The sequence below is a fragment of the Mya arenaria genome, chromosome 17 (assembly GCF_026914265.1).
Source record: "Mya arenaria isolate MELC-2E11 chromosome 17, ASM2691426v1".
Classification (NCBI taxonomy): Eukaryota; Metazoa; Mollusca; class Bivalvia; order Myida; family Myidae; genus Mya; species Mya arenaria.
In genome coordinates, this window is record NC_069138.1 from 29,344,667 (window position 1) to 29,371,934 (window position 27,268).

General features: G+C 35.9%; 1 protein-coding gene across 1 annotated transcript; it reads left to right on the forward strand.

Moving 5' to 3' along the window:
- The first annotated feature begins 689 nt into the window (after positions 1-689).
- On the forward strand, positions 690-27,268 carry LOC128224251 (uncharacterized). Its single transcript, XM_052934052.1, has 17 exons — positions 690-739; positions 1,722-1,873; positions 4,263-5,560; positions 5,976-6,444; positions 6,695-6,813; positions 7,136-7,248; positions 7,949-8,030; positions 9,618-9,710; positions 11,545-11,679; positions 12,229-12,346; positions 12,939-12,991; positions 13,332-13,443; positions 17,028-17,151; positions 18,350-18,417; positions 18,676-18,846; positions 19,827-19,905; positions 23,130-27,268. Exons 2-17 carry the CDS (start codon positions 1,749-1,751, stop codon positions 23,754-23,756), a joined length of 3,786 nt encoding a protein of 1,261 aa, XP_052790012.1. The 5' UTR covers positions 690-739; positions 1,722-1,748; the 3' UTR covers positions 23,757-27,268.

The following is a 27,268-nucleotide window of genomic DNA, read 5'->3' on the forward strand; positions in this document are numbered from 1 at the left end:
CCCCACCAGTGATGGGGGCGGTATATGCTGGTTTGCACTGAGGACTATGCCTCAGTGCGTTTGCCTGGATTTTTTTTTCTGTTTTCTTTTTCTTTTTTTTCTTTCTCCTTTGAGTGAATTCTTTTTTTTTCTTGTTTATTATACAACAGCGATATTCAATAAAAAAAATAAGAAATAAAATAAGATAAAGAAAAGTGTGTAATACATGTATATATAAGTGTCCAACTGTTGTTGTTGTTGTTGTTCTTTTTTTCTTTTCTTTTTTTGGACTAGTATCGCTGTGTAACCAGGCAAACCAGGATATACATCCTATGGTGTTACAATATGTGAAAGCGTTGCCAAGGATTGATTAAATTATTCTTACACTATAAGGAGTATATAAAATAAATTTAACATAATATGTCTTGAAAAATCTTAAATATCAAAAATAAAATTTTCATGTGTTTTCCTTCTTTGTCTATATGGTCAGCAATTGGTCAGCAACTCTCTTCTATTTCTATATGGTCAGCTAATCGGTCAGCAGTTTAGTATTGACCCTCACAATGTAATTGACTAATCTTAAAAAAAACGAAGACAAATCTACATGCGCTTACACCGATATATCGTTGTTCTCCGAAAATTGGATACCGGGCACCGGTCTTTTATAGGTCCATAAGTGAATGGTGGTATTTAACCAATCGCCACTTTTACAAGATCAACTTTTTTCAAAGAAGAGAAATTCGTTAGAAGTAGTCAAAAAGTAAATATTTCCCATAAACCAACCGATTTATTCCTTCAAAATCTCTCTTAGACACACATTATACAATATTGTCTATGCCGGTTACTATATCCTTTTGAAAGTTGTGTAAATATTTGAAGAAATCGACGGATCGCCGAACACCCCCAAGATGGCGGGAAAACGCGATTATTTTTTTTCAACATTAATTTCTGTCCTTCGCCATCTAATTAAAAATGCACTGACATGTGGCATTGTGTTCAGATGTATGTCCAGTTAAACTTAGATCCGTATTTCAATGTTGCCAATGGTCAGATCTACAAGAACAGCACTTGATTCAATTTCAGGAAAAAATATTTGATCATATGGCATGGTTATACCCTTTTTACTGGTATAACATGGAGAATGTGGCAGTGGCCAACAAAAGCAGGCATCTTTATGTGAGAAAATATGTCATGAAAGCAGTGCTGCATGGTTATTTGGGGTTGCAATAAGGTCCCATTCTCATTTCTAAATCATACACTATTCCCCCAAAAAATGAAAATAATACTGTATTCCCAATTTCACTGAGAGAAAAAAATATAAAGAAACAAAATTAAAGTTGAAAACAAAATTTAGCAAGAAACTTGCATCTAATCAAAAATGCCCTGACCCCCTTCTCAAAATGGTTGGAAAAAAGCACTTCAAAGACGTGCAGTATATTTCGCCCTTAAACACACACTGAAATGTCAGCCTCATGCTGTTACTTATGTTGCTGCAGGGTGACAAATCATGACCGCTAGGGCTCTAGCATGTTGTTCTACCAAATAAGCTATCAATTTATCCACTGTACTACCTTTTTATCATTTACATTTAAAAGCTGATTCTGGCACAGCCCTATCACATTTGATGTGTGCTGAAATTTGAATAGGTGATACTAGATATAATTAAGTTCGGGAAATGCAAATTTTGATAGTATTCTTTAATTTATAAGCTAAGCTGTTGTTTATTTTTGTTATTTGTTCAGTTTCAGGTCAGTTTGGAAGATAGGAGCATGAGTTCTCCAGGCCTGAGGTCACACATTGGTTCTCCATCCAGCTTTGAGGCAGCCTATGTGAGACAATTGGAACAGCATTACGACATTGATGTAGACATATCAGACAGCAGCTCACACAAAAGGTATCAGTCTTGTATGATTTCTCTTAGCTCAATTGTTGAAAGGTTATAGTTTATACAGTAATGATCTAGTCTGAGACCACTTTACCCCTCTAAAAGGTAGGATTTTCGCTAAAGAGTTAAAGGAGGGTGCTACACCCTGCCCTTTTTTAGTAGCACCCCTTTGCCCTAAATTGTGCACCGTTCTTGCATACATGCCATATCCCCCGGCGGGGGGAAAAATCCCCCGGAATTTCAACCCATCCCCTGGTCCCCCGCCGGGGGATCCATATCCCCTTGAATTAAAAAAAAAAGAAGGTTGACAGTGGAAAGCATCAATAATATTATGAGTGTGAAATTCCATGAAGGACCATGATGACTAAGTCCAAAAATTATTGTTATTTGAGTGTATTTCTATATTTATTGTTATATTATAAATGCAGATATTGCGCAAGTTTTCGCCGCGTAAAAATCCCCTGGTGTAATATCAAAATCCCCTGGAATTCAGACCAAAATCCCCTGGGAAGCCTCTCAGAAATATGGCATGTATGTTCTTGGTACTTAGAATGAATGTGTTAGATAATCAAATTTTCCTTTGTTTTGTTTAAAAGCTTATTATATGATTATAATAACATAAAAACTTAATATATCTGGCCGCTGAATATGCTAAACTACTTCAATTAAACACATTACGAACATTTTTTGTCAAACTTATAAGTTTTAAGTTCTTCACAGCCCAATTAAATTTTCTTTTTCACCCTTAGCACTCCGTCCCATTTCCGCTGCACGTAGTCTAAAATAATAGACGTGTTATACGGGATTCTTCCAATCCCTAACGTCTAAACGGGAATGTGCAAAAAACGGGGGTGTTTTAAAAATATTGAAATTGTTTTAAGTGAAGTATTTTATGGTTGAAATTTATCATAAAGAGTTATATTCATATTTTACCATGTAAGTGAAATGTTATTTTGCACTAAACAAGCATTTAATGCATTAAAACAAGTTGTTTACCTTTCCAATAAAACGAAAGTTGACTGACATACAACAATTATGTGAAGGGGAACAACTCGATACAATTGTAATAAAACCATCAAACTGATAATTATAAGTTGGATATTTATTTTTTTGTGTAGGGAACTAATATAAAATAATATTATCTGGTAATATTTCTTGTTTTTATGATATTTTATAGACGCTATATGCTTTAACCCGGAATCCTGATCGGAACAACTACCCACTTTTGATACTAAACAATTTGTACGTGAAGGATTTGCCATATCAAACATCTAAAAAAAAATCCATCAACGTACAATTATTTGGACTACGCTGCACCCTGCCCCTTTTACGACATGGCTTAAACCCTAAAACACCTACCTGTAGGTGTATAGTTAACTATGATGAAACCATACATTTAGTGACTGTTTTTGTCTTATTTGTTATCATTTAAAGGAAGATTTTTCTGTAATGTAAACAAATGGATTACTTTCCTTCTAATAATCGTATTTAATCAAAAATATGATACAAAGTAATCATATTTAATCAAAAATATGATACAAAGTAATCATATTTAATCAAAAATATGATACAAAGTAATCATATTTAATCAAAAATATGATACAAAGTAATCATATTTAATCAAAAATATGATACAAAGTATCAGTCTTTAGTAAAAAACTTAATGCTAATATATCAATATATTTTTAGATAACGGACAGACATTGTTTGTTAGTGCATTCTATTCCTATATTCTCTATTCTATACTTTGGGTAATTAAAGTTTATTTTATAGATATATTTGACATATATTTTCAGAAAGCAGTCATCAATTTTAAGATTTTCTTGAACAAGCCTGAATACTATATGTTTATATAAAAATAGGGTTATGACTAAAGTTATAACCTACAAACCTGAATATGTAAACATATAAAAAGACCAATATTTTTGTATCAATATTATTTGCATATTTTGATTATATCATTCTAGTTCAAACTATTTTTTTCCAATATTAAATTCAGACCATAAGTACACTTTCTGAATAATCCTGTAATCATAGTTAAAATAAACAAATGTTTAATTGATTATTTGAATTTTCTATAACGTTTGTAATGTTTTATCTATTTAGAATTGATGTATTTATACTTTATTACTTTATGTCTAAACTTTTTTGCTAATACTGTCTAAATTTAATTTTATTTGAATGCATTTACCGGTATTTATTGTCTTCCAGGTTCTGTGTTGCATTATTGATATGGTATTGAAGTTGCATTTTTCTGGAAAAAACTCTGCAAGCAATCATTGTAATTCATGTTTATCTGACGTGAATTAAATTTTCTTGTATCTTGGACAGGATTCAAACATTTCACGCTTGCAAGCTTGAGCTAATATTGATAACTGATTCACCATTTTATTGACAGGACTGCATTTAATACTGCAATGGGGCTAACAAATTCCTCGCCATCTAAAAGACAAGCCACCAATGGAAACATTCCAAAATCTCCCAATAAAGAGACCTCACTGAAATTGGAGAAAATCATAGAAATGAAAAGGAACTCAGATCCTAACCCGCTACATTCGAGTGACTTACGAAACATCATAAATATGAGGAAAAGAAAAGTGGCTGAGGCTGAAGATGCCTCCAAAGCGAAACCAAAGAAACGCAAAATAAACAATGTAAGTAGGCTTCATGTAGGTGTTGAAGAAAATGACTATTTACCTGTTGGTAAGGCTTTTTCTGAAGCTTCGATAAATGGGGTTATACAGCCTAGGAAAATGGAGGAGAAGCAGCCATTTTCTGTTGCATTTGGCTCCCAGCCGAGCATTGTTTCCAAGCAAAGTGCAAGAGATTTCACAGAGATTAAGGATTTGAATACTATGTATTCTTTTGCGGATGAAGAAATCTCGTTTAAAACGCCATGTACCTATGAGGGAAAAGCCCACTCCAGTCCTGTGAAAAGTAGTGTGTTAGATCCTAGTCTGCTTGATCAGAATTTAAACAAAATTTCAAGTTGTATTAAGAGTGAAAACTTACAACAGTTGTATGGCAAGAAGCTTAAACACACAAGTCCAGACTCTAGTCCTTTCAAAGGCAAATTGAGTGCTTTTGAAATCTCGTTATTGAAAGGCCGGCAAAATGTAGAAAGGCGCAAAAGCATGGAATCGGCAAATATAAGATCCTCGCCTAGAGCTGTAAGATTGGGTGGACATAGGCCAAATTACAATGAAACAAAAACCTACAAACGGAAGTTATCTTTAACAAATGAAGTAGATAGTGAATCTCTGGCGCAATTTGGGAAATTTAGTCCTCTTCGTCGTAAGAGTGGAAAAGGAAAAGTCCTTCAAGAAAAAAATGAAAAGAAAACAAAACACAGAAGAACAATTTCTGGTGACAAGGTGAAATGGCACAACACTGAATCAAAAGTTAAAGAGAAGATTGAGAGGAGAGGTAGACCAAGAAAAACCTCATTAGATTCTTTAGTTACAGACAGGAACATTTCTACACATTCTGGTAAAGGCAGAGGAAGCATTTCAAGAGTAAAAGAAGATAAACAGACTGGTAACAAAGTTACGTACAGAATGAATGGTTTTAGGAAGCGGCAGAGCCTGCCAGAAGTTTTGACCTTGAAAAGCTTGATGTCTAACTCAGGGACACAAGACAATAATCAGGGAAAACCATCACGCTCATACAGAAAACTCCATGCTGAATCTATCTCAGGTAAGCAAGTGATTTTATCATGCAATTTACTGCCTTCTAAAGGCAGTTTCCCTCTGGAATAAAGAATTATGTGAAAACAAGACCAGCTCAAGTAAAGTTAAGTGCCTGCATGAACAAGTCAAAGCAAGTGTTTTATCAGCCATTTTCATTTCTTGGCATGCTTCGATATTTTCCCAAAATAAGATTTTTTCCAAATTTGGAGGATACAGGCGGCTTAAAATTTTTAAAACTTTTTAAAAGCATTTAAACATGAATCTTGTGACGTAATTGCAATTTCCTAGACAAGTCAAAACACATCAGAAAGGTCTGCTTTAAAACTTGCCTAAAGAACTTAATTCTTTGTTTATTATATTTTTAGTGATAATGTATGCATTCATGATATTGTCCGAACTAAATGACCATTTATTGATTCCAGGTACTCCACCCCCCATACAAAGCCACTCCGTAGATGAGCCCATCCCATCTTCATCATCGTCGACCCAGGCATCAGCCAGCTCAAAACGACCACTCTCACTGCCAATCCAAGGCCTTAAACAAAGTCCAGGTAAATCCACCAGTAAAATTAGCATTAATGATGATGGCCTCGGGGAGTCGTCGTCATGCGAGAAAACCTTGCGAAGAAGGAAAAAGGATAGAAATTACTCTGAATCTGCTGATACTAATGATAAACATTTGCATTCAATGGTTGAAGAAACTGAAGAGAATAATCAAAAAGTAGGTGGTGAAAGTTCTTCAGAAAGAGGTTTGGGTGCAGCAAAGGCGTCCTTAGGTCATAAGAAGTGCAAGAAGCTGTCTTTGGAGGAGACGGTGAACATGTTGCGAAAGTCGTCCGCCAACAAATACAAGGATCTAGTCCAAAACAAGAACAACCTCTCCCCAAGCAGGTCAGTGGTTTTTGGTTTTGTGAAATTTACTCCCTTAACATATTTTCCAACAATATCTCAAGTTTTACTAGAGAAATAAAAAAAAAAATGCCATGCTTTAATGAATGAAATTATTTTTGTTCCGATATAACTCAGGTGTTCTGGTATTTTTGTGTATTTTAAGGTGCAAATAATGCATTTTCACCGTTTTTAGCTGTTTAAATCACTGTGTGCCAAATATAAACAAGTTGATATTTTCTTTGGACCACAGGTCTGAGAGATCTTCACGCCTGTCATCTCGTTCATCTACTCCTAGCGTTACGCCAGTTAAGAGCGTGAATGTCCTCACACCTAGCAGCGAGCCATCCACTCCGGAAAAATCCCTGTCAGGTGTGTGTTTTCTTTATATTTATTTCTCCTGCCTAAATTTTGCTTCATTTATACTAACTTGGCCATCATTAACAATCATGAGGTGACATGTTGAGAGTTTTTATGTGATTGTGTTCTATATCTAAAGTAAAATACATTCCAAGGAAGTCCATTCTTTGGTTTAAAAAAGTGTTTTCAAGATAAATTAAACATCATTTTTGTACCATTTCTGAAAACTATTCGAACATTAATTGAACCAATTTACAAACGTTTTCTACAGAAAGGTGAAGTAGTTTTGATAACTGATCCCAATTTCCATTTAATTTGTCTTATTTCAAAACAGGGGAGTTAGTCCCATACAAAAAAAAGAAGGGCAAGCCGTATTTGTTTGCGAAAGGTGACGATGTGTCAGCTCGCTGGCATGATGGCCGGTTCTACCTTGGCAAGATACTCAAAGTAAGTGGAGAGGGCAGCGTATTAAACAGGGCTCAAACTTAGCACTCACACACTTCAGAGTTTTAAGGTACTTACTAAATTTTGCTAGTGAAAACTGTCAAAAAATAGCAACTTGCCTAATTTCTTTTTCTCGTAAACACACATAAAATTATGATGAATACACTAGTTAGTGAGGAGTCGGAGTACAATATTTTTCTAAATGCAAGCCCTGTCAAATCTTAAGCTATTTCAGAGATTGAAATTCATACTAGCCCAAAATTAGGAAAGTAGTAAAACTGTTTTAGGGGTTAGTAAAAAAAAACGTCTATGATTAAATTGGACATGTATGTTGTTTTTTGTATTTTACATAAGAAAAAAGAAACTTGGTTAGTGCTTAATTGACTTTCTTTTTTGGTCCACCTCAATCCTCAACTGCCTGCCTATTGCCCCAATACCCTGGCTTCCATTGGTCATACAGAGGCTGGCTGTATTTTGGAAGGTTACTTGACTGTTGAAGTATTAGCAGGCTGCTCACTTGGTTTACCTAGCACAGCACAAGTCTGGTTCCCCTTGCAGAGGATTGAAGCTCTTCCCTGAAAGTTGATTTGAACTTAATATTAGAAAATATATGTAGGGCTGAGGTGTTTGGCCAGCCCCACGACCGTAGCCAATATTACTATATGGCTAATAGATTGAGGGTTGACATTCATTTATTTCACAGATTGATGATTCTAACCAGAGGTGCCTGTTGAGGTACGATGACGACTCAGAGTACTGGTCACTCTTCAAGGACATACACAGAGGTAACATAATGTTTTGAGCCTTCAAACATATATTTGCTTTTCTGATTATATTTGTTGTTTAATTCTAGTGATATTTCTGGAAGCAATGATGAATTTTTCAATATCAGGGACTGCGAGGAAAAAAATAAGTAAAAAATAAAGAATCTTTTTTTTGTGTGTTTAAACTCCAGTGTGATTCAAATTTTAATCTCAGAAGCGCTTCTTAAAGCTGCACTCTCACAGATTTACCGTTTTTACGTTTTTATTTTTTGTCTTGGGAAAGGCAAATTTTTGCGTAAATATCTGCAAACCAAAGATAAAAGATTGCTCTCGACAAAGATCAGATCGCAGATTTTCATATTTCTGTTTGAAAATTAATGTTAAATGGCTTAAACCATTACTAACCGTTTTAAGAAAAATGCATAAAACGTCAATTTTGAACTTAAAATAAAAATATATAAATCTGCGATCTAATTTTTTGTCAGCATTCTTATATAACTGGTTTTCATGGATTTTCGCAAAAATTTGCTCGTTCCAAGACAAAAAGTTGTCAAAACATTCAATCTGTGAGAGTGCAGCTTTAAAAGGCTATTTTGTTAGCGCGACCGCCAAAATCCCTCACCTAAATGGTTTCGGCCCTTCAACTGCCATTCACAACCCAGAATGTTATATGTATGTCTGAATTGTGAATGATACAGCTTTTCAAGCATGACAAAGTGAAGCAAAATGTGGCTCAAATGCCCTGGCATGATTGTTGAAATGCATTAACACTTAATTTGCACATTTCTATTTGTCATTGCAGCCTGACTAGGTATAGGTTAAATAATTAACAGGTTATTGAAAGCTTTGTCACAAAAACCTCAAACCTCGTAGGAAGGTTAGGCCTAAAAAAAAAATTGTTTGGTTAGGGTTACATCCTTAAAAAAAATAGGTAGGGTAGGTAGGCTTTTTTTTTTTTTTTTTTTTTTTTATTAGGTTTTATATAAGAAAATAATTTTCATCATTGGAGAATGGTGTTAAAGCTATCTTCTGTATAAGCATTTAAGGTTTAAACTTAATATTAAAAAGCAATTTAAAAAAAAACGAGATTTTTTTTTTTTTTTTTTTTTTTTTTTTTTTTAAATTTTTCATTTTTCATTTTTTTTTTTTCAAACTGACTATAAAAACGGTAGGGTCGGCGCCTATTCCGTAGGTAGGGTCGGGTAACCCGAACCAAATGTATTTTTTTTTTAGGCCTTAGTAACAGCCTGCAGATTAATTAACCTTATTGATTTTGAGGTCAGCGGTTCAAAGGTCAAGGTGGTGGTCACCTCTGGCAAATAAATTTTCTACTAATAACTAAACAGCACTAAGCCCATCATGGTATGCAGGTTGGTAATGACCATCAGATGAGACCTATTGACTTTGAGGTCTAAGGTCATGGTTGTGGTGACCTAGAGCTGAAAATCCATTTGCAATCAATAACTGAAGAACGCCTAGGTCGATAGACGTCAAACTTGGTTGGCAGGTTGGTGAAGACCATCAGATGAACTCTGTTAATTTTGAGGTCAGTGGGTCAAGGGTATGTTGTGGTGACCTTGGGCTGAAAATTGATGTGTTGTGTTTCAGTATTGGAGGATGATGAGATGATATGCTGTGTATGTCTGGGAGAGACGTCAGAAAAACCCAATGAGATTGTTCTTTGTGAATACTGTCTGCAAGGTGAGTTTTATTCCATGCTTCTGGATAACCATCAGGGCTTTTTCTATAGTACCCACGGGTCCGACTATCGGACCCATTCCCAAAGCAAAATATAAGATATTTTTCCCAATCTTCAGAAAAAAATCCCAATCCAAAAAATTTTTTTTTTTTTTTAGAAATTATTTTTACCTGTACTGGTTCATTTTCAACATCCTAATAAATTATGTCATGTGAAGTTTTTTTGGTAATTGAACTCAGAAATCATTGATTTTCATCACATTCAGAAATCGGAAATATGAAATATTATCTGTCATGATTTATTGCAATAGATATTTACACCCCAATGATTGATATTTCAGCCATTGTGGGTCTTTTAAAGGGGAAAACAACTAATATTAAATCATTACCTAATTCACAGGAGACTAGACAGCTTTTTCTTTTAACTGTAAAATTTCCCAATTTTGGCATTTTCACGACGCAAAATTTCCCAAAATGTCTAGGGTCTGTTTCCCAAAATGGGCAGAAAAAGCCCTGACCATGTATTGTAAGGTTTCCAATCAGGGCTTCTGTTCAGGGGGTTTGGGAGTAAATTACTCATTGAACATGGGTTAAAACATTTTTATATTGAGTGCTTGGAAGTACAGAAACATCCAACACTCTTGACTCTTGAAGTTTATGATGTCAAAATGTCATGTCTGTCAGGGCTTTTTCTGCCCATTTTGGGTAAAAGATCCTAGACAATTTGGGAAAATTTGCGTTGCGAAATATGCCCGAATTAGGAAATTTTAAAGTTAAAAGAACAACCTTTTCAGTCTTCTGGGAAAGGAAATGATTAAAGATTAGTTTCTTTTCCTTTCAAAAGATCTGAAACGACTGAAACATCATATCATTGAGGTGTAAATTACTATTGCAATAAATCATGACAGATGATATTTCATACTGAATTCTGTATGCGATGAAAATAAGCGATTTTTTTTTACTTTTGATTGGGATTTTTTTCTAAAGATTGGGAAAAATATCATATATTTTGCTTTGGGAATGGGTCCGATAGTCGGACCCGTAGGTTTATAAAGAAAAAGCTCTGCACCTATTAGTTTTGAACTAAATTAATAGTTTCAGCATACTTTGGTAGCGCTGGCGTGTTTTAGATAAAACATTTCTTTTTATATTTTGTACAAATGTACAATAATGAAGATATTCTTTGTGTTCAAGAAACTTGCAACTTCCATGTTTTGGAGAAAAACTAACCAGTAATTGCAAGGAAGTTCATACTAAACTTTTAATTTTAAATTCATACTGGAAGCCCTGATTCAACAATCATCTGAATTTTGAATGCCTCGTGACCCCATAATATTTTTGGTATCATTAGGTATGGTTTTATGTGTAGAGTAAAAATTTGAACACATACCACAAGTAAGCTTTTTTGTCCTTGAAAGTTAAGAGTGCAAATAAGGTCAGTTAACAGTGCAAATAAGGTCAGTTAACAGTGCAAATAAGGTCAGTTAACAGTGCAAATAAGGTCAGTTAACAGTGCAAATAAGGTAATGTCACATCTGACCGCTGAGGATAATTGGTTGTTTCCGTGTTGAGATCGTTGTACATTTTATTGAGTGACCACCAAAATCTATCTTGGACAATTGGCTATTTACATTTGGTGTTGACAAGGTGAAATTCAAATGTATTACAATCTAACAATGAAACAAGCAATTTTTTTTTATTATATGCCGTAAAGGGATTTCAAATGACAGCTTATTGTAGTTTTCAGAAAAGTGCTCCAAATTGTATCTGAACGTAATGTCATTTCACAAATGACTTCCTTGAATTATGTTCACAGGAATTGACATATGTTTTCCAGGTTACCACCAGCAGTGTCACAGGCCCGAGATTGAGGATGACACGATTGCTGACCCCAACGACCCCTGGTTGTGTAGGAACTGTGTATTCCTGAGTACGGTCAGGCTGGGTGGGGCGATAAAGACTGGCAAACTAGGTAGGTGGTTATATAAAAAGGACCTTTCATTTGCTGTATTTTGTGGGCACTAAGCTTGCGAATGTTTGGGCCATTTTTACCAAAGATAAGGGGAAAATCATTACTGAACATATAAGTCTGATAGAAAATGCTGTCTTTATCACTCTATGACAAACTATTGTGTATGTACAATCTTCTACTTAAGTGTGGGGCTTACCTTTTCACATCATGTATTGGTTATGCACTCTGTCATATGTTTCAATTTTGGATCAACCAGTCATCGAAATTAGATTTTTTAATGAACTCATCACTAGTGTTAAGTATTGCAAAAAATATCAAAAAAGCCCTGTTATACAAGATACTGAAAATTTAGCAAACGTGCAAGACATTTTACTATTGCAGGGCTTGGGCTTTTTTGACAACTGGATAAAAAATCACTGCTTGTTTTAAGACATTGTAAGCTTGGCTATATGAAAAATTAAATTCAAGCAAGCATAAAAATCATTTTATCAGTGCAGAGCTTGCAGGCTGTGCTATTATTAACCACATTGTTTTTCATTACCTCTCCAGCCCTAGAGCTAAAGAAGATGAAGCAGGTATTGCCGTATGATCTGAACAGCCTGACGTGGGACGCACAGCACAAAAACAACATTGACCAGAGCTACTGTTACTGTGGTGCACCTGGAGTGTATGTACCAATTATGTTTAGATCTAGAGATTTGTACTGCTTGCAAAGGATCTAGATTTTTATGCCCATGAAGGTGGGCATATATATATTTGGACTCTCTGTACATCCTTTTGTTTGGGTGTTTTCTCCCACTTTGTCCTGGCGGTAACTTTTGTCATGCATGATGAGATTTTGAGGGGAAAAACATGACACATAAGTTTGTGACCGCCTGTAACTTTCATGCATGAGAAGGTTTTGAAATAATCTTGCAAAGAAATTTTGCACTAAAAGATGGCATGTGGCATGCAAGACCCACATGACTGCCTAAAGGGTTCAGATTTGTCTGTATGAAATGCTGCATATACCCCTGGTATGCAAATGCAAAAAAAGTGGTTGTGTCTTTATGTGACATCATAAATGAGGGGATTTCGAAATAATCCAGTTGTCCAGGTGGGCAGGTCGCTCCTGGCCGGTAGTGGAAGGGTAACAGTATCTTACTGGCAGGTCAATTAGTTAATGTTTTCAGATTAATTCTTTTTCTAAATTCAACTTAAATGTGAAATGTTCTGTTAAAACTAGAGATATATATTTTATTTGCTGTTTTGTGTTGCAGTTGGTACCAGAAGATGTTGCAGTGCTGTAGATGTAAGCAGTGGTTCCATGAAGGTATTGGGCTTTCTCTTATTCAATAATAGGTCTCCAGGGCCTTACTACATTTGTAGAACTAAATTGTCCAAATTGTTTGAAGAACAATTCTAGTCATTGAAAAAAAGCAGGTTTTCTATTTACTTTAAATCACATGATGGGGAAAGGTGAAATAGTTTTATGCATTATTTATCATTTAAAATAATTAATTATAACCTATTAATTAACCCCCTTGACATTCTCCAACACATTCTTAAGTTCAGTATCTGTGTATCTCAGCATCTGTGCAGTGTCTGGACTACCCATTGATGTTACCTGTTCTTGAGTATGCAGTGTAAAGTTCTGTATCTGTCTATTTCAGCGTGTATGCAGTGTCTGGACTACCCACTGATGTTCTCGGACACGTTCTACATCTTTGTGTGTGCTCCCTGTAACTATGGCAACGAGTACATCAAGAGGTTGGATGTAGAGTGGTGGGTACACTTTCTTTATCAAGAAAAATGTCTAGATGTTGTCATAGCCTTCGTGTCACTCGAGGCAGTGTGGTACAAGAGCTTGAACAAAAAAAAAAAGTTTCTTTTTTAGCTCGACTATTCGAAGAATAGGTGGGCTATACTACTCGCCCCAGCGTCGGCGTCCGGTTTAAGTTTTAGGGCAAGTTGGGATTTTCACTTATAAGTCCAATACCCTTCATTCAATTGACTTAATACTTCACACAGTTGTTCAGAGCCATCACGTGATGAAGTTAGATAACTCCATATTATTCTTTACACAGATTATGGCCCCTGATTGACTATGGAACTTAGGTTAAAGTTTTAGGGCAGGTTGGGATAATCATTAATAACTTCTCTACCCTTTGTTCAATAGTTTAAGCCCGGAATTAAAGTTATTCGGGTTTTCCCAGCCTAATCCTCCGGTACAAACAAAATTAAACCGTTGTTATATACACACGTTACTTCGGAGACAATAGAGTCATTGGACTGTTACATGACTTTCAATAGCTAGATATTCACCTTTTATTTGTACTGGCATGGGAAAACCCAGTTAAGTTAATTCCGGGCTATATATATTGATTTAATACTTCACACAGTTGTTCAGGACCATCACAGAATGAGGTTACATAACTCCATATTATCCTTTATACAAGTTATGGCCCCAGATTGACTTAGGTTAAAGATTTAGGGCATGTTGGGAGTTTAATAAAAAAAAAACTTCTTTACCATTCATGCAATGCACTTAATACTTTGCAGAATTATTGATGACCGTCTTACAACAAGGAACATAACTCCATTTTAGCCCTAAATACTAATTATTGCCCTTGAGTGTTTTGTTTTTGTTTGTTTTGTTTTTTTGTTGTTGTTTTTTCCTTTGAAAGGCACATTTTAATATTTTTAACCACATTTTCATAAAGGGAAAACAAGTTATTTGAATGATTTATGATGTGCACCATTGTTTGGGCAGGCTGGTTTTTGGGCAGCGTCAAAGTCACCATGGTTGGCATACTGTGGCCAAACTTGATATGTAGGAAGAGTTAATGGAGGTCTTCCATGGGATTGTGTTTGGGGCCATTAGGATCAAGGTCACTGTTACAAAAAATAGAAGAAACAGTTGAAACTGAATCTCTTCTGCCAATCATTAAAAAACTGTTTTTGTCACATTGTGATTCTTGTTCACATTTCAATTTGATTGTTTTATTGCTTTTGACAGGCACATTGTCTTCACTTCTAAGTCAAAACGGTGTAGTCGAGAGCGCTGTCTTACGACGGCTCTTGTTTAGTATGTTCAAACGAAACTTGGTACATATGTTGGCAATGTCAATACACACATGCATAGCAAGGACTCTTGGCTTAAATAATTGGAGAAATACCCCTTGTTGGACTTTTGCTCTGTGGTTCTCTTGTTTTGTATTTATTAATGATTGAATGGATGAAGGAGAATCTGATGAAATTTAGTGTTGAAACATAATCAGATTTTGCAAGTGTGCTGTAGCCAATTTCTACCCTAGGTATAAAATTAAATGGCAACATTACAATATTTAAGTCAAGTAATTTGCTGAATTTTAGGAATATCGGCTTTCCTTTATATATTTTTATGCCCCCCTTCGAAGAAGAGGGGTATATTGCTTTGCACAGGCATGTCGGTCGGTCCGTCGGTAGACCAAAGCTTGTCCGAGTGATAACTCAACAATCCCTGGACGTATGGTCATCAAACTTCACATGAAGGTTGGGGCTGACCAGTAGATGACCCCTATTGATTTTGGGGGTCATCGGGTCAAAGGTCAAGGTCACAGTGACCTTTAATGGTAAAATAATTTTAAAGCTTGTCTGAGTGATAACTCAACAATGCCTGCACCCATGGCCCTCAAACTTGACATGGAGGTTGGGCCTGACCAGTAGTTGACCCCTATTGTTTTGGGGGGTCATCAGGCCAAAGGTCAAGGTCACAGTGACCTTGAATGGTAAAAGGTTGTCCGAGTGATAACGTGACAATGCCTGCACCCATGGCCCTCAAACTTGACTTGGAGGTTGGGCCTGACCAGTAGCTGACCCCTATTGTTTTTTGGGCTCAATGGGTCAAAGGTCAAGGTCACAGTGACCTTTAATGGTAAAAGGTTGTTCATGTGATAACTCAACAATTCCTGCACCCATGGCCCTCAAACTTGACTTGGAGGTTGGGCCTGACCAGTAGATGACCCCTATTGTTTTTGGGGGTCATTGGGCCAAAGGTCAAGGTCACAGTGACCTTGAATGGTAAAAGGTTGTCTGATTGATAACTCAACAATGCCTGCACCCATGGCCCTCAAATTTGACTTGGAGAATTGGCCTGACCTGGAGATGACCCCTATGGTTTTTGGGGGTCATCTGGCCAAAGGTCAAGGTCACAGTGACCTGGAATGATAAAAGGTTGTCTGAGTGATAACTCGACAATGCCTGCACCCATGGCCCTCAAACTTGATTTGGAGATTGAGCCTGGCCAGAAGATTGTCCCTATTAATTTTAGTGGTCATTGGGCCAAAGGTCAAGGTCACAGTGACCTTGAATGATAAAAGGTTGTCCAAGTGATAACTCAACAATGCCTGCACCCATGGCCCTCAAACTTGACATGGAGGTTGGGCCTGACCAGTAGATGACCCCTATTGATTTTAGGGGTCAAAGGTCAAAGTCACAGTGACCTTGAAAGCAAACTCGACAATTCTTGGACCTATGGTCATCAAACTTGACATGAAGGTTGGGCCTGCCCAGTAGATGACCTGGGGGTCATCAGGCCAAGGTCAATGTCACAGTAACCTTTAACGCAAAAAAGTTTACAAATCTTCCCCCACTGATTTCTCAACAATGCCTGAACCTATGATCATTAAACTTGACATGGATGTTAAGCCTGACCAGTAGATCACCCTTATTGATTTTAGGATTCATAGAGCCAAAGGTCAAGGTCACAGTGATTTTGAATGGTAAAAGGTTGTCCGAGTGATAACTCAACAATGCCTGAACCCATGGCCTTCAAACTTGACTTGGAGTTGCATCTGACTTGTAGATGACCCCTTATGATTTAAGGGGTCATCAGGTCAAAGGTCAAGGTCACAGTGACCTTGAACGAAAAAAACTTGTCTTGTGATAACTTGACAATGCCTGCACCCATGGCCATCAAACTTGACATTTAGGTTTCTGGTGACCAGCTGATGACTCTGGATTTTGAGTTCATAGAGTCAAAGGTCATGACGGTCATAACACACTTTATCCTCACACTTTAATGGTCATAATCTGAAAACAGCAACAAATCAGCTGTCATTTCGGTCCATGCATATTTCATTCAATTGTCCATATAATCCTGACAACATGGCGCTCAGGGGGGGGCATAATGTTTGACAAACATCTCTTGTTTTTAAAGGCTTTGCTTATCTATTATACAGGAGAGTAAATATATGTTCATTGTTTCACAAGGTCTATATTGTGAAAATTTTAAACTGAAAACTTGAAGCATTTTTTCTGACAATACCAGTTAGAAACATAAGGCTTTTAAGTTTGAAAATGTAAACAAAAATATTTCCATAATTAAGGTTGGATATACTGCACATTTGCCTGTTCAACCTGGCGGTGGTGAATCGACGCAAGTACCACAATTTGGAAACTGAGGTTATAGGCTGGCTTGACGATAACTGGGACGCTCTTCAGATATCTAAGGTATATTAAGCAAATATTCACAAACATTTAGGTGAGATTATAAGTATCTTCCATGACCGAGAGTGTAAGATAGGTTCATTCCGACCCGAGCATAGGGTGTTTTGTGGAAACGGGGTTTACTGAGTTTCTGCAAAACACCCTGCGGGAGGGTCGGGATGACCCTATCTTACATGAGCGGCAATGGTAGATGCTTTTTCTCCCACCTCAGTTAAACAAAATTAAGTAAAAATGTATTTTTTTGCTGGAACTCTTTTGTGCTTAGTGAAAATAATTGTGTACAGACATGGGATAATTCGTGGTTTTCATGGATATACGCGCAGTGATTCAGAGTATGTAATTGGTCTGATCGGTCTTTAAATAGTTCTAAGAAGAGTGAAGCATTATTTCTTGAAAGGTGCGTGAAAACTGTTTTCTGGTTACATTTGAAGCGAGAAATAATTAACTAGCGTTCCAAATATTACCACAAGACAAGGTTTCCATGATGCGCTACAGACGACAGTCTTCAACAAGGGAGGTAATTACAATGTGGTGACCATTAAAAGAAGTTCCATACGGGCATTTTATCTTCGCCCGTGGGCAAGATAAGAATTTCTAGCATGGTTAAATAAATGGATCTACTTATCTGAGGTGGGAGAAATTGTGCCTGTTTAATTTGGCTGAGGTGAACTGTTGAAAGTATCACAATATTGAGCCCAAGATTATATGCTGGCTCGACGATTACTGGGACGCCTTGCAGATATTCAAGGTACATGAACCTTCTGTTAGTATTTTGTGTCATGGTCTGATGTTTGCTAAGTTGTTGGAATATCTTAATATTTTCTAAGTCTAAAGGGACTTGTTTGAGATGATCACGGTAAAACACGTCGTGTAGGTTTGTTTCCTTTATTGAAGTCATACGTACAATAACCGCCAAATCCCAACAGGACTTGCTCATGTTTTGGCACCAAATTGTTTTTCACAGTAATGCATCACTTATATTATAACTAATTAATATTCTTTGATACCGAAATTGCAGAAAAAAATACACTTCAAGTAAAAAAAAATCATTATTATTCAAATGAACACCCTGATATACTCTGCATGTCATACTGTTACCTGCACTTGGATAAATTTGTCTTGTCGGATGTTTCTACAAACTTCTAATAATGGTTCAACTCTTAGTGTTTATCCTTTGATATCCAGCTTCTATTTATTTCAGTACAATGACCTATCAGACCGGGAGAGACAGAAGATCATAGAGGAGACTCTGGAGGCTCATAAAGACAGGTTGGTTCACACTTGACTAAGGCAATGCAGTGCACAGACATACTGATGTTTATGATATAAGTATATCTTGTTTGCTAAAAAAACATTTAAATCTTTGAAATTTATTCTTAAGGCTGATTCATATCTTGGATCTTAATTGTAATTAAACAATCTTTGAAGAAAATTTCCATTTCCTTAGCTGTGTTTTTATCTTTAAATACTGCCAAAAAAAGATTTTGTTTCAGGTAACATTATTCTTGCACATATTTTTAACTCTAGGTTCAAAAATGCCTCTGAGTTTCGCCAGAGCCAAACGCTGTGGGGTTTGCGTGTGAAGGTACCACCCCCTCGTATCCATGTGACTTTGCCAAGCAACCAAGAAGTAACGGACCAAATGGTTGCTAAGCACAAGATCAAAGGTCGAAGGTCGAAAGTCTTGTATGTTGAGAAGTGAGTGAACTTAAATAATAGTTGTAATATTATTTCTGGAAGTAATTTTGATGTATTGTCTTGACCTTCTTGTTATTGTGCAAAAACTTCAATCTAATTGCTCCAAACATGTTTAAAATATTGAAATAGAAGTTGTTTAATATGTTGCCAGAGCCGATTCTCACATGTATAGCAAGACCCATTTCTCTGATATTAATAATTGTTGAATAATGCCACTTTTTGGACTGAAAATAAAGGACAAGTGTTGGTTTTTGCCCTTGGGCTCTCCTGTTTCTTTAGTTTTACTATTATGATTTTCATTGACATCCTGAAGATGGTAATTCTCGTATCAATTTCATTGCCACTTCCACAAAAATGAGCAATGAAAGAGCTCAGGCTTCAATTACAATTAAGAGTTTGCAGACAGTGCATTTTGTTGAACATTGAAATGTGTAAAAAGGTACTTTGAAATGGGTTTTAATTTCCTGGAAAACTATTTCAGCAGGTGCGAAAGTTTTATCTCTCATATAAAAACTATTGTCATAATTTTCAGGAATATTCGAGCTATTATCAACCTCCAGGGATTTTAGTCTGAAACTGTAATCAGGATTCAGACTATAATACAGTTGCTAAGTTTAGGTCGAGTATTTTGCTCGAATATTTGCATCAAAAACATTAGGAAGATGCTTGAAATTGTTATAAATTTTAACAACTTTGGAATCTCTCAAAAGGGATAGAAACTGTGCTTTAGGAATGAACCCTAGGGGGGAAGGGGAGGAATCATACCTTCTTTTTAATGATTATTTGATACGTCTCAATTAATTCAAGTCACAGCAAGGCTTTGGTAGGTTTCATTACTATTCTAATGGAATGGGTTGTTTCTTATTTCAGTCATGAAAATAGATATTTTTTAGTTTATTAACCTACTTCTTAAATGTCAGACAATCTATACTTGGTTCAGCATGATTTTTAAAAATAATATTCGTTTTTTTCCATTACAGTGTGTCTCCAGTGAACAAGCTGACAGATAGTCCAATACATAGGGACATAGCAGCAAAGAAAAAGATAAAGCTAGAGCAGGTAAACTTACAAGATGTTAAAGCCAATGGTTGAACCAAACCCGAACCTATGTTTGTTGAAGAAAATAGTACAGTGGTTGTTGAAATAAATAGATATTCTGATATAAAAAAAGTAAATGTGATATTTTCAGAAAAGTCTTAGGGCATGATATTGTTTTTCCGTCTGAATTCTTATTATAGCTTAATTGAGATGACGTCAAACCACCTGTATAAATAATTATAACTTCATATAATTTCAGAAAAGTCTTGGGCATGATAGGCCTAAAAAAATAATTGTTTGGTTAGGGTTACATCCTTTTCTAAAATAGGTAGGGTAGGTAGGCTTTTTTTTTATGCCCCCAAAGGTGGGCATATTAAAATCGCACCTTCCATCCGTCCGTCCGTCCGGCTCTGTAACTTTCCCTTGTATGGACAGATTTTAAAATAACTTGCCACATGTGTTCCACATACCAAGACGACGTGTCGTGTGCAAGACCCGTGTCCCTACCTCAAAGGTCAAGGTCACACTTAGTGTTTATTCACAATGGAGTGCTGCATATAAGGACATAGAGTATAGGTTGTCGTGTCCGGGCTGTAACTTTCCCTTGTATGGACAGATTTTAAAATAACTTGCCAAATGTGTTCCACATACCAAGACGACGTGTCGCGTGCAAAACCCGTGTCCCTACCTCAAAGGTCAAGGTCACACTTAGTGTTTATTCACAATGGAGTGCTGCATATAAGGACATAGAGTATAGGTTGTCGTGTCCGGGCTGTTACTTTCTCTTGTATGGACAGATTTTAAAATAACTTGCCACATGTGTTCCACATACCAAGACGATGTGTCGTGTGCAAGACCCGTGTCCCTACCTCAAAGGTCAAGGTCACACTTAGTGTTTATTTACAATGGAGTGCTGCATATAAGGACATAGAGTATAGGTTGTCGTGTCCGGGCTGTAACTTTCTCTTGTATGGACAGACTTTAAAATAACTTGCCACATGTGTTCCACATACCAAGACGCTGTGTCGCGTGCAAGACCCGTGTCCCTACCTCAAAGGTCAAGGTCACACAGTGTTTATTCACAATGGAGTGCTGCATATAAGGACATAGGGTATAGGTTGTAGTGTCCGGGCTGGAACTTTCCCTTGTATGGACAGATTTTAAAATAACTTGCTACATGTGTTCCACATACGAAGACGACGTGTCCTGTGCAAGACCCATGTCCCTACCTCTAAGGTGAAAGATACACTAAGTGTTTATTCACAAGGGAATTCTGAATATAAGGACATAACAGTGTAGGTTGTCAAGTATGGGTGGTATTTTTTTATGTTCAGAGGAAATTTAAAATAACTTGCCATATGTATTTGACACATAAAGGCAAGATCAACTTTTCATGTACTGACCTTGTTCGTAGATCAATGTCACATTCGGAGGCATTCGTCACATACTGTGACAGCTCTTGTTTTTATACCCCCACAAACGAACGGGGTATATAGGAGTGAGCTTGTCGGTCGGTCAGTCTGTCTGTCAGTTTTCATGGTTTCCGGACGATAACTCATGAAAGGCTAGACAGATTTGAAAAAATTTTGGTACACAGGTGTAACATCAGAAGATACAGGTCAAGTTCGATATTGGGGCTGGTGGGGCCAAGGTCAAGGTCACTGTTACTAAAAATAGAAAAATGGTTTCCGGACGATAACTCATGAAAGGCTTGACAGATTTGAAAAATTTTGGGTACACAGGTGTAACATCAGAAGATACAGGTCAAGTTCGATATTGGGGCTGGTGGGGCCAAGGTCAAGGTCACTGTTACTAAAAATAGAAAAACGGTTTCCGGACGATAACTCATGAAAGGCTTGACAGATTTGAAAAAAATTTGGTACACTGGTGTAACATCAGAAGATACAGGTCAAGTTCGATATTGGGGCTGGTTGGGCCAAGGTCAAGGTCATAGTTACTAAAAATAGAAAAACGGTTTCTGGACGATAACTCATGAAAGGCTAAACGGATTTGAACAATTTTTGGTACACAGGTGTAACATCAGAAGATACAGATCAAGTACGATATTGGGGCTGGTGGGGTCAAGGTCACTGTTACTAAAAATAGAAAAATGGTTTCCGGACGATAACTCATGAAAGGCTTGACAGATTTGAACATTTTTTGGTACATTTCAGAAGATACAGGTCAAGTTCAATATTGGGGCTGGTGGTGCCAAGGTCAAGGTCACTGTTACTAAAAATAGAAAAATGGTTTCTGCTTCATAACTTTAATTGGGCATGAGATATTGTGATGAAACTTGCTGTATAGGCAGCCTCTGTGAAGACAATGCTTGTGATTGAAAATGGGGCCAGTGGAGTAAAGGTTTTTGTGCACTGTTACGAAAATAGAAAAACGGTTTCCGGACAAACAATACATGCATGATAAAAGAAGATGCAGTGTGCAGTAACCTTGGAGTTATGGCCTCTTTTCAAAGGAATGGTTTGCCATTCCTGTGTCCAGGCGGCATTTGGGGGTATTCGTCACTCCTGTGACAGCTCTAGTTTTTTCTGTTTTTTTTTATTAGGCTTTATATAAGAATGTTATTTTCATCATTGGGGAATGGTGTTAAAGTTATCTTCTATATAAGCATTTAAGGTTTTAAACTACATATTGAAAAGCAATTAAAAAAAAACAAATTAGTTTTTCAATTTTTTTTTAAACTGACTATAAAAACGGTAGGGTCGGCGCCTATTCCGTAGGTAGGGTCAGGTAACCCGAACCAAATGTACTTTTTTTTAGGCCATTTTATTTTTCCGTCTGAATTCTTATTATAGCTTAATTGAGATGACATCAAATCACCTGTATAAACATTTATAACTGATAAACAAATGGAGAGATTTAATATTGATGTTCTCTATGGTCAAACAAATGCACATGGATATTGCTTTAATATTTTGACAACTTTTGTCAAACTGTAGGAATTATTGAGAGCGGTCTTAATCCATTATAACATCATGTCAATTAGAAACTAAAAACTATGAAAAAAATAATTCTTTGTCTGATACTTTAAGTTTTTTGTGTGAAACTGATGATGACAGGTCTCAGATTTTGAGGTTGAGAAATCTGATAAACTGATATTTGAAGTAAATCTCTTTTCCCCAGTTATTGACAATGATTTCATAATGGTGAGTAATCAATTCAATTCAATAGTGATTGGTAAGATATAAGCACGTAGAGATGCTTTATTTTCATGTTCTTTGTGACAGGATCACCAGTCGCCGTCCAAATCACGGAAACTTAAGAAGTCAGTGCCTTTCCTTGACCGATTCATTCCTCACGACGATCTCGGTACTCTCAGCTGGGAGAATCATCCATTCCTTCATCCGGTAGAAAGCAATGTCCTCAAGGCTGAGAACGAAGTAAAGAGAAAGATATGGGCGATATATCGGAAGATGGCGGAAGTTAAGGTCGAAAATGAGGATGTCGAGAGTAATTGTACGGAAGATGGTCCGCCAGTTTTGGAGAGAGTGGAGCCACTTGTTCTGAATAGCAATTGTAGCACCACTCCTCCGATGCCCGAAATTAAGGACAAGAAGCCTGGTCGGTTGTCCCTACAGCCACCTGATGCTTTGGAGAAGTTTGACGCAAAGAATTTGAAAAAAGATGTGAAGATAAATGTACGGCATAGTAGGAAGGTAAAGTCGCGAGTCAGTGCGCCGCCTGTCCTTAACGTGAAAGATGAGGAGAATGAAATCTATGTGAAATGCATGAGAGAGTATAAGAATTATTTTTGTGCATTTGATAAAAATGGATATTTGAATGGGTTTTATTTGACTGGAAAGCAAATTAACTCAGAGGGGGATATTCATTATCTCGTAAAATGGGACCATTAAGTGTAATTTGTGTATACATGGAACATATTGAGTGATTTGGCTGCATTAGGCCAGAGAAGAATGAATTTAGATGCTGTTGTCCGAAAACACCACCCTCATTTTATTTATTTACAAATATGTTTTTTCTGTTAAGAATTGGTTTAAAATTTGGGAACTGGACTGCTTGCTGTGATCATTGGTTCAGAAAATAGATAAAACAAGAAAATAAGCCATCCTCCCAAGATTGTGATACGGTCCATTCTGTCTAAACATGCAACCCACTTCAGGAAGGCAAAGTAAAGATATTCTTTAGGGAAGGTTCCTTTTCTCATTTCTTTCTTCTAATAAAGGTTGATAGGCCAGTTTGAAAGCGCCCTCCTGGTGTGGGTTGCAGGTTTAAAATGGAAAATCCTTTAAGCTGCACTCTCACTTAATTACTGATTTTACAACTTAATTATTTTTTGTCTTGGAATGAGCCAATTTTTGTGTATATATCTGAAGACCAGTGATATAAGACTGCTGACTAAAGATTAGCTCACAGTTTTTCATATTTCTATTCGCAAATTAATGTTTTATGGCTAAAAACATTACTAACTCTTTAAGAAAAATGCATAAAACTTCAATTTTTGAACATAAATATGAAAACCTGCGATATGATTTTTTTTTCAATAGTCTTGTATCACTGGTTACAATAAAAAAATTCGCCAAAAATGGCTTGTTCAAAAAACGAGATATAAAAAAAGTTTTTAAACAGTCATTTTGTGAGAGTGCAGCTTTAAACAAAAAGATATTTTTCTCTAGCCTTGAAATCAGTGAATGCATTACAAGATACAAGAATTTTTATTTGAAGTTGGGTATATGATACCGGGATAACAAGAAACATTAGCTCAATGAGCTATTTTCTGACATGAATAACAAACATACATATCATATCAAAACATGAGCTGGTGACCAAGAAATAAAAGCATATAGTTTTAAATAGGTACAATATTGGAACAATTATTGACAACAGATGTTTGTTATTATATTCATGAATACAATTACAAAAAGTAATATGGTAAAGAGCTCTGTGTACAAGGATAGCATCAACTAGTTTTCCCTGCTGTACGGCCACTGAGCCCACATGTTAGTTCCTCTAGTTGACATACCACTGTTTAATGGTTAGTTCTTTCAAGAGTATAAATTAAGGTTAATTGTATGCATTTGTAACAGAAAATTCTAAGTAGCATCATGTCCATGAGAATTACAGCATGGTACAGTGATATGTAGTTGGTAAAAATGTTAGAATTAATGTAGCTTGCTAGAAAAAAGTATTTTGAAAGTATTGCTAAGGGGAGGTACTTAGTTTATCATGTAATTCAAATGCTACTAGATTTTGCTGATATTATCAGAAACAGTAGCGTACAAGGGCATGGTTAATCCTATCAGCTCCTAATGTATGCTTGAGCTGCATTTTGAAAGTGCTAACTCCTATGTATGTATGAATCTCTTTGCTGTATTTGTAACCTTAAGCTATTCTGAAGAAATAATTTCTGACTGATGTTTTAGTTTTAAAAAATATATATATTTGTAGACCTTCAGAAGTTTTCAATTCAACACAATACTTTTGGGCGACTTCACAAATAGTTTGAATTGAGATTTTGTAATTATGAGTAGAATTTTAATTGATATGGTTTATGGTTAATTATTGTATAATGCTATTTTGTCTTGACTTTTAAGTTGTAAAATGTATGTATATATGAAATGAGGTCTGCCATAAGAAGATACTCTAAAGCAGCTTATTTTAAGTATTGTGACTATTCAGTTATTATTGTATGTCTTCAAAAATAGGTGGTGCCACAGTTACAGAGCTAAGAATTTTTATTAAAGGGTGGCGTCTGAGCATTGCTTCTTGGATTTGGTTCGGAAATCCAATCTGGCCCAACTTTGTAAAAGTTATTTGTTTTTAACAAGACCAGCCAGACTTACTCCTAACTTCATTGTGGACTGAAAGTTGAGTTCGGCCAATTTTTCGCGTATATGTCTGGAATCCAATGATATAAGACAGCTGACATAAAATCAGATCACAGTTTATCATATTTACATTCGAAAACTAATGTTTTATGGCTAAAAGTGTTACTAATGCTTTAAAAAAAAAAATTGCGATCTGTTCTATTGTGAATTGTCTCATTTGACTGAATTGAAGGCATTGTTGCCAAAATCAACTGATTCAGAGACCAATAATTTAAAAAGGTTCTAAACTGACTATCTGTGAGTGCAGCTTTAATACTAGGGTTTATAAGCCATGTAGAAAAAGAAAGGATCATTTTATAGTGATTCTTCAATAAGCAATTGTTAAAAACTGCGAAAAAAATCATGTTACTATAGTGTTCCAACTATTAGCTGTATATTTTGTACATTCTTTCTAGCTGTATGTTTTGTTTTTAATTCTTGTTCTATTTTATCCTTTATAATTTTATAATCTTCTGTTTTTTCTCTCGCTGTATGTGATCTTTGTTAAAATGCATAGTTCTTATTAAGCCTCGGATGTGAAATACTGTTGCCAAACTTACAAAATGATCATTTTGGTGAGTAGAAAGTGAAAATTCTTGAGAGAAAGTGAAATTTACCACGTACTACCACTACTGTTCGCAAAAAAACAAGGCAAATGGTGTTTATGAACCAGTTTAAGAAAATATGATCATGAAACTGCTGGTTTGTAATGCCCAAACTGTGTCTTTGGGCATTCAGTTTCAACTATTTAATAAGTTCCATTCATAACTGTGCGGTTCTTGCATGTGTAATTTAAAGTTATGATTAAATTGGCTTGTTGAAGTGTTACAAAGCTAAGCATTCAAGGTAGTTCCTTTAGAGAGGCTGTACTCGAGCAATTATATTTTTTCTATGATATGATCATAAAAGAGTTGCACTTTTTTCCCTCAACAAGCAAATACTTTACTGACAACAACTGTCCACATTCAACATTGATCTAAAGCTGGCTAAAATATTTATCAAGTTCTGCTTTAATAAGTGATAAGACTTCATGAAATAAGATATTGAAGCATGTTATCCTTGTGATTTTTGCGAGAAATTGGGGCCTGTCTCTAATCATTACTATTTTAAGCTCCTTAATGTGTACTTAGTGTTTAACATTATATTTTGTCCAATGGGATGGCAGTATTTCTCAAATTCACACTCCATTTATTTTGTAAATCAGCTGTCAGTCGTCAATGACAATAACCAGATACATGGTTTGGCCAGTAAACAAGATATAATTTTGAACACTAACCTTTACTAATTTTGAGGTACATACCTCAAAGAGATCCCTTTCTTGGCATTATTGGTATAATATACCAAGTGCAGAACATGAAATGAAGTTGTACAGGATGATTGTATTATCGACAATTTGTGAAACTGGAACAATTATTGATGATAGTGTATTTTTGTGGTTTGTATTGTGACGCAAATGTGATTAATGTTAGAACTGTTTCGTTTTTCGCAATTTTAAATGTACAATTCATGGTATTGTACTTGTTCATTAAAGGTACATCGCA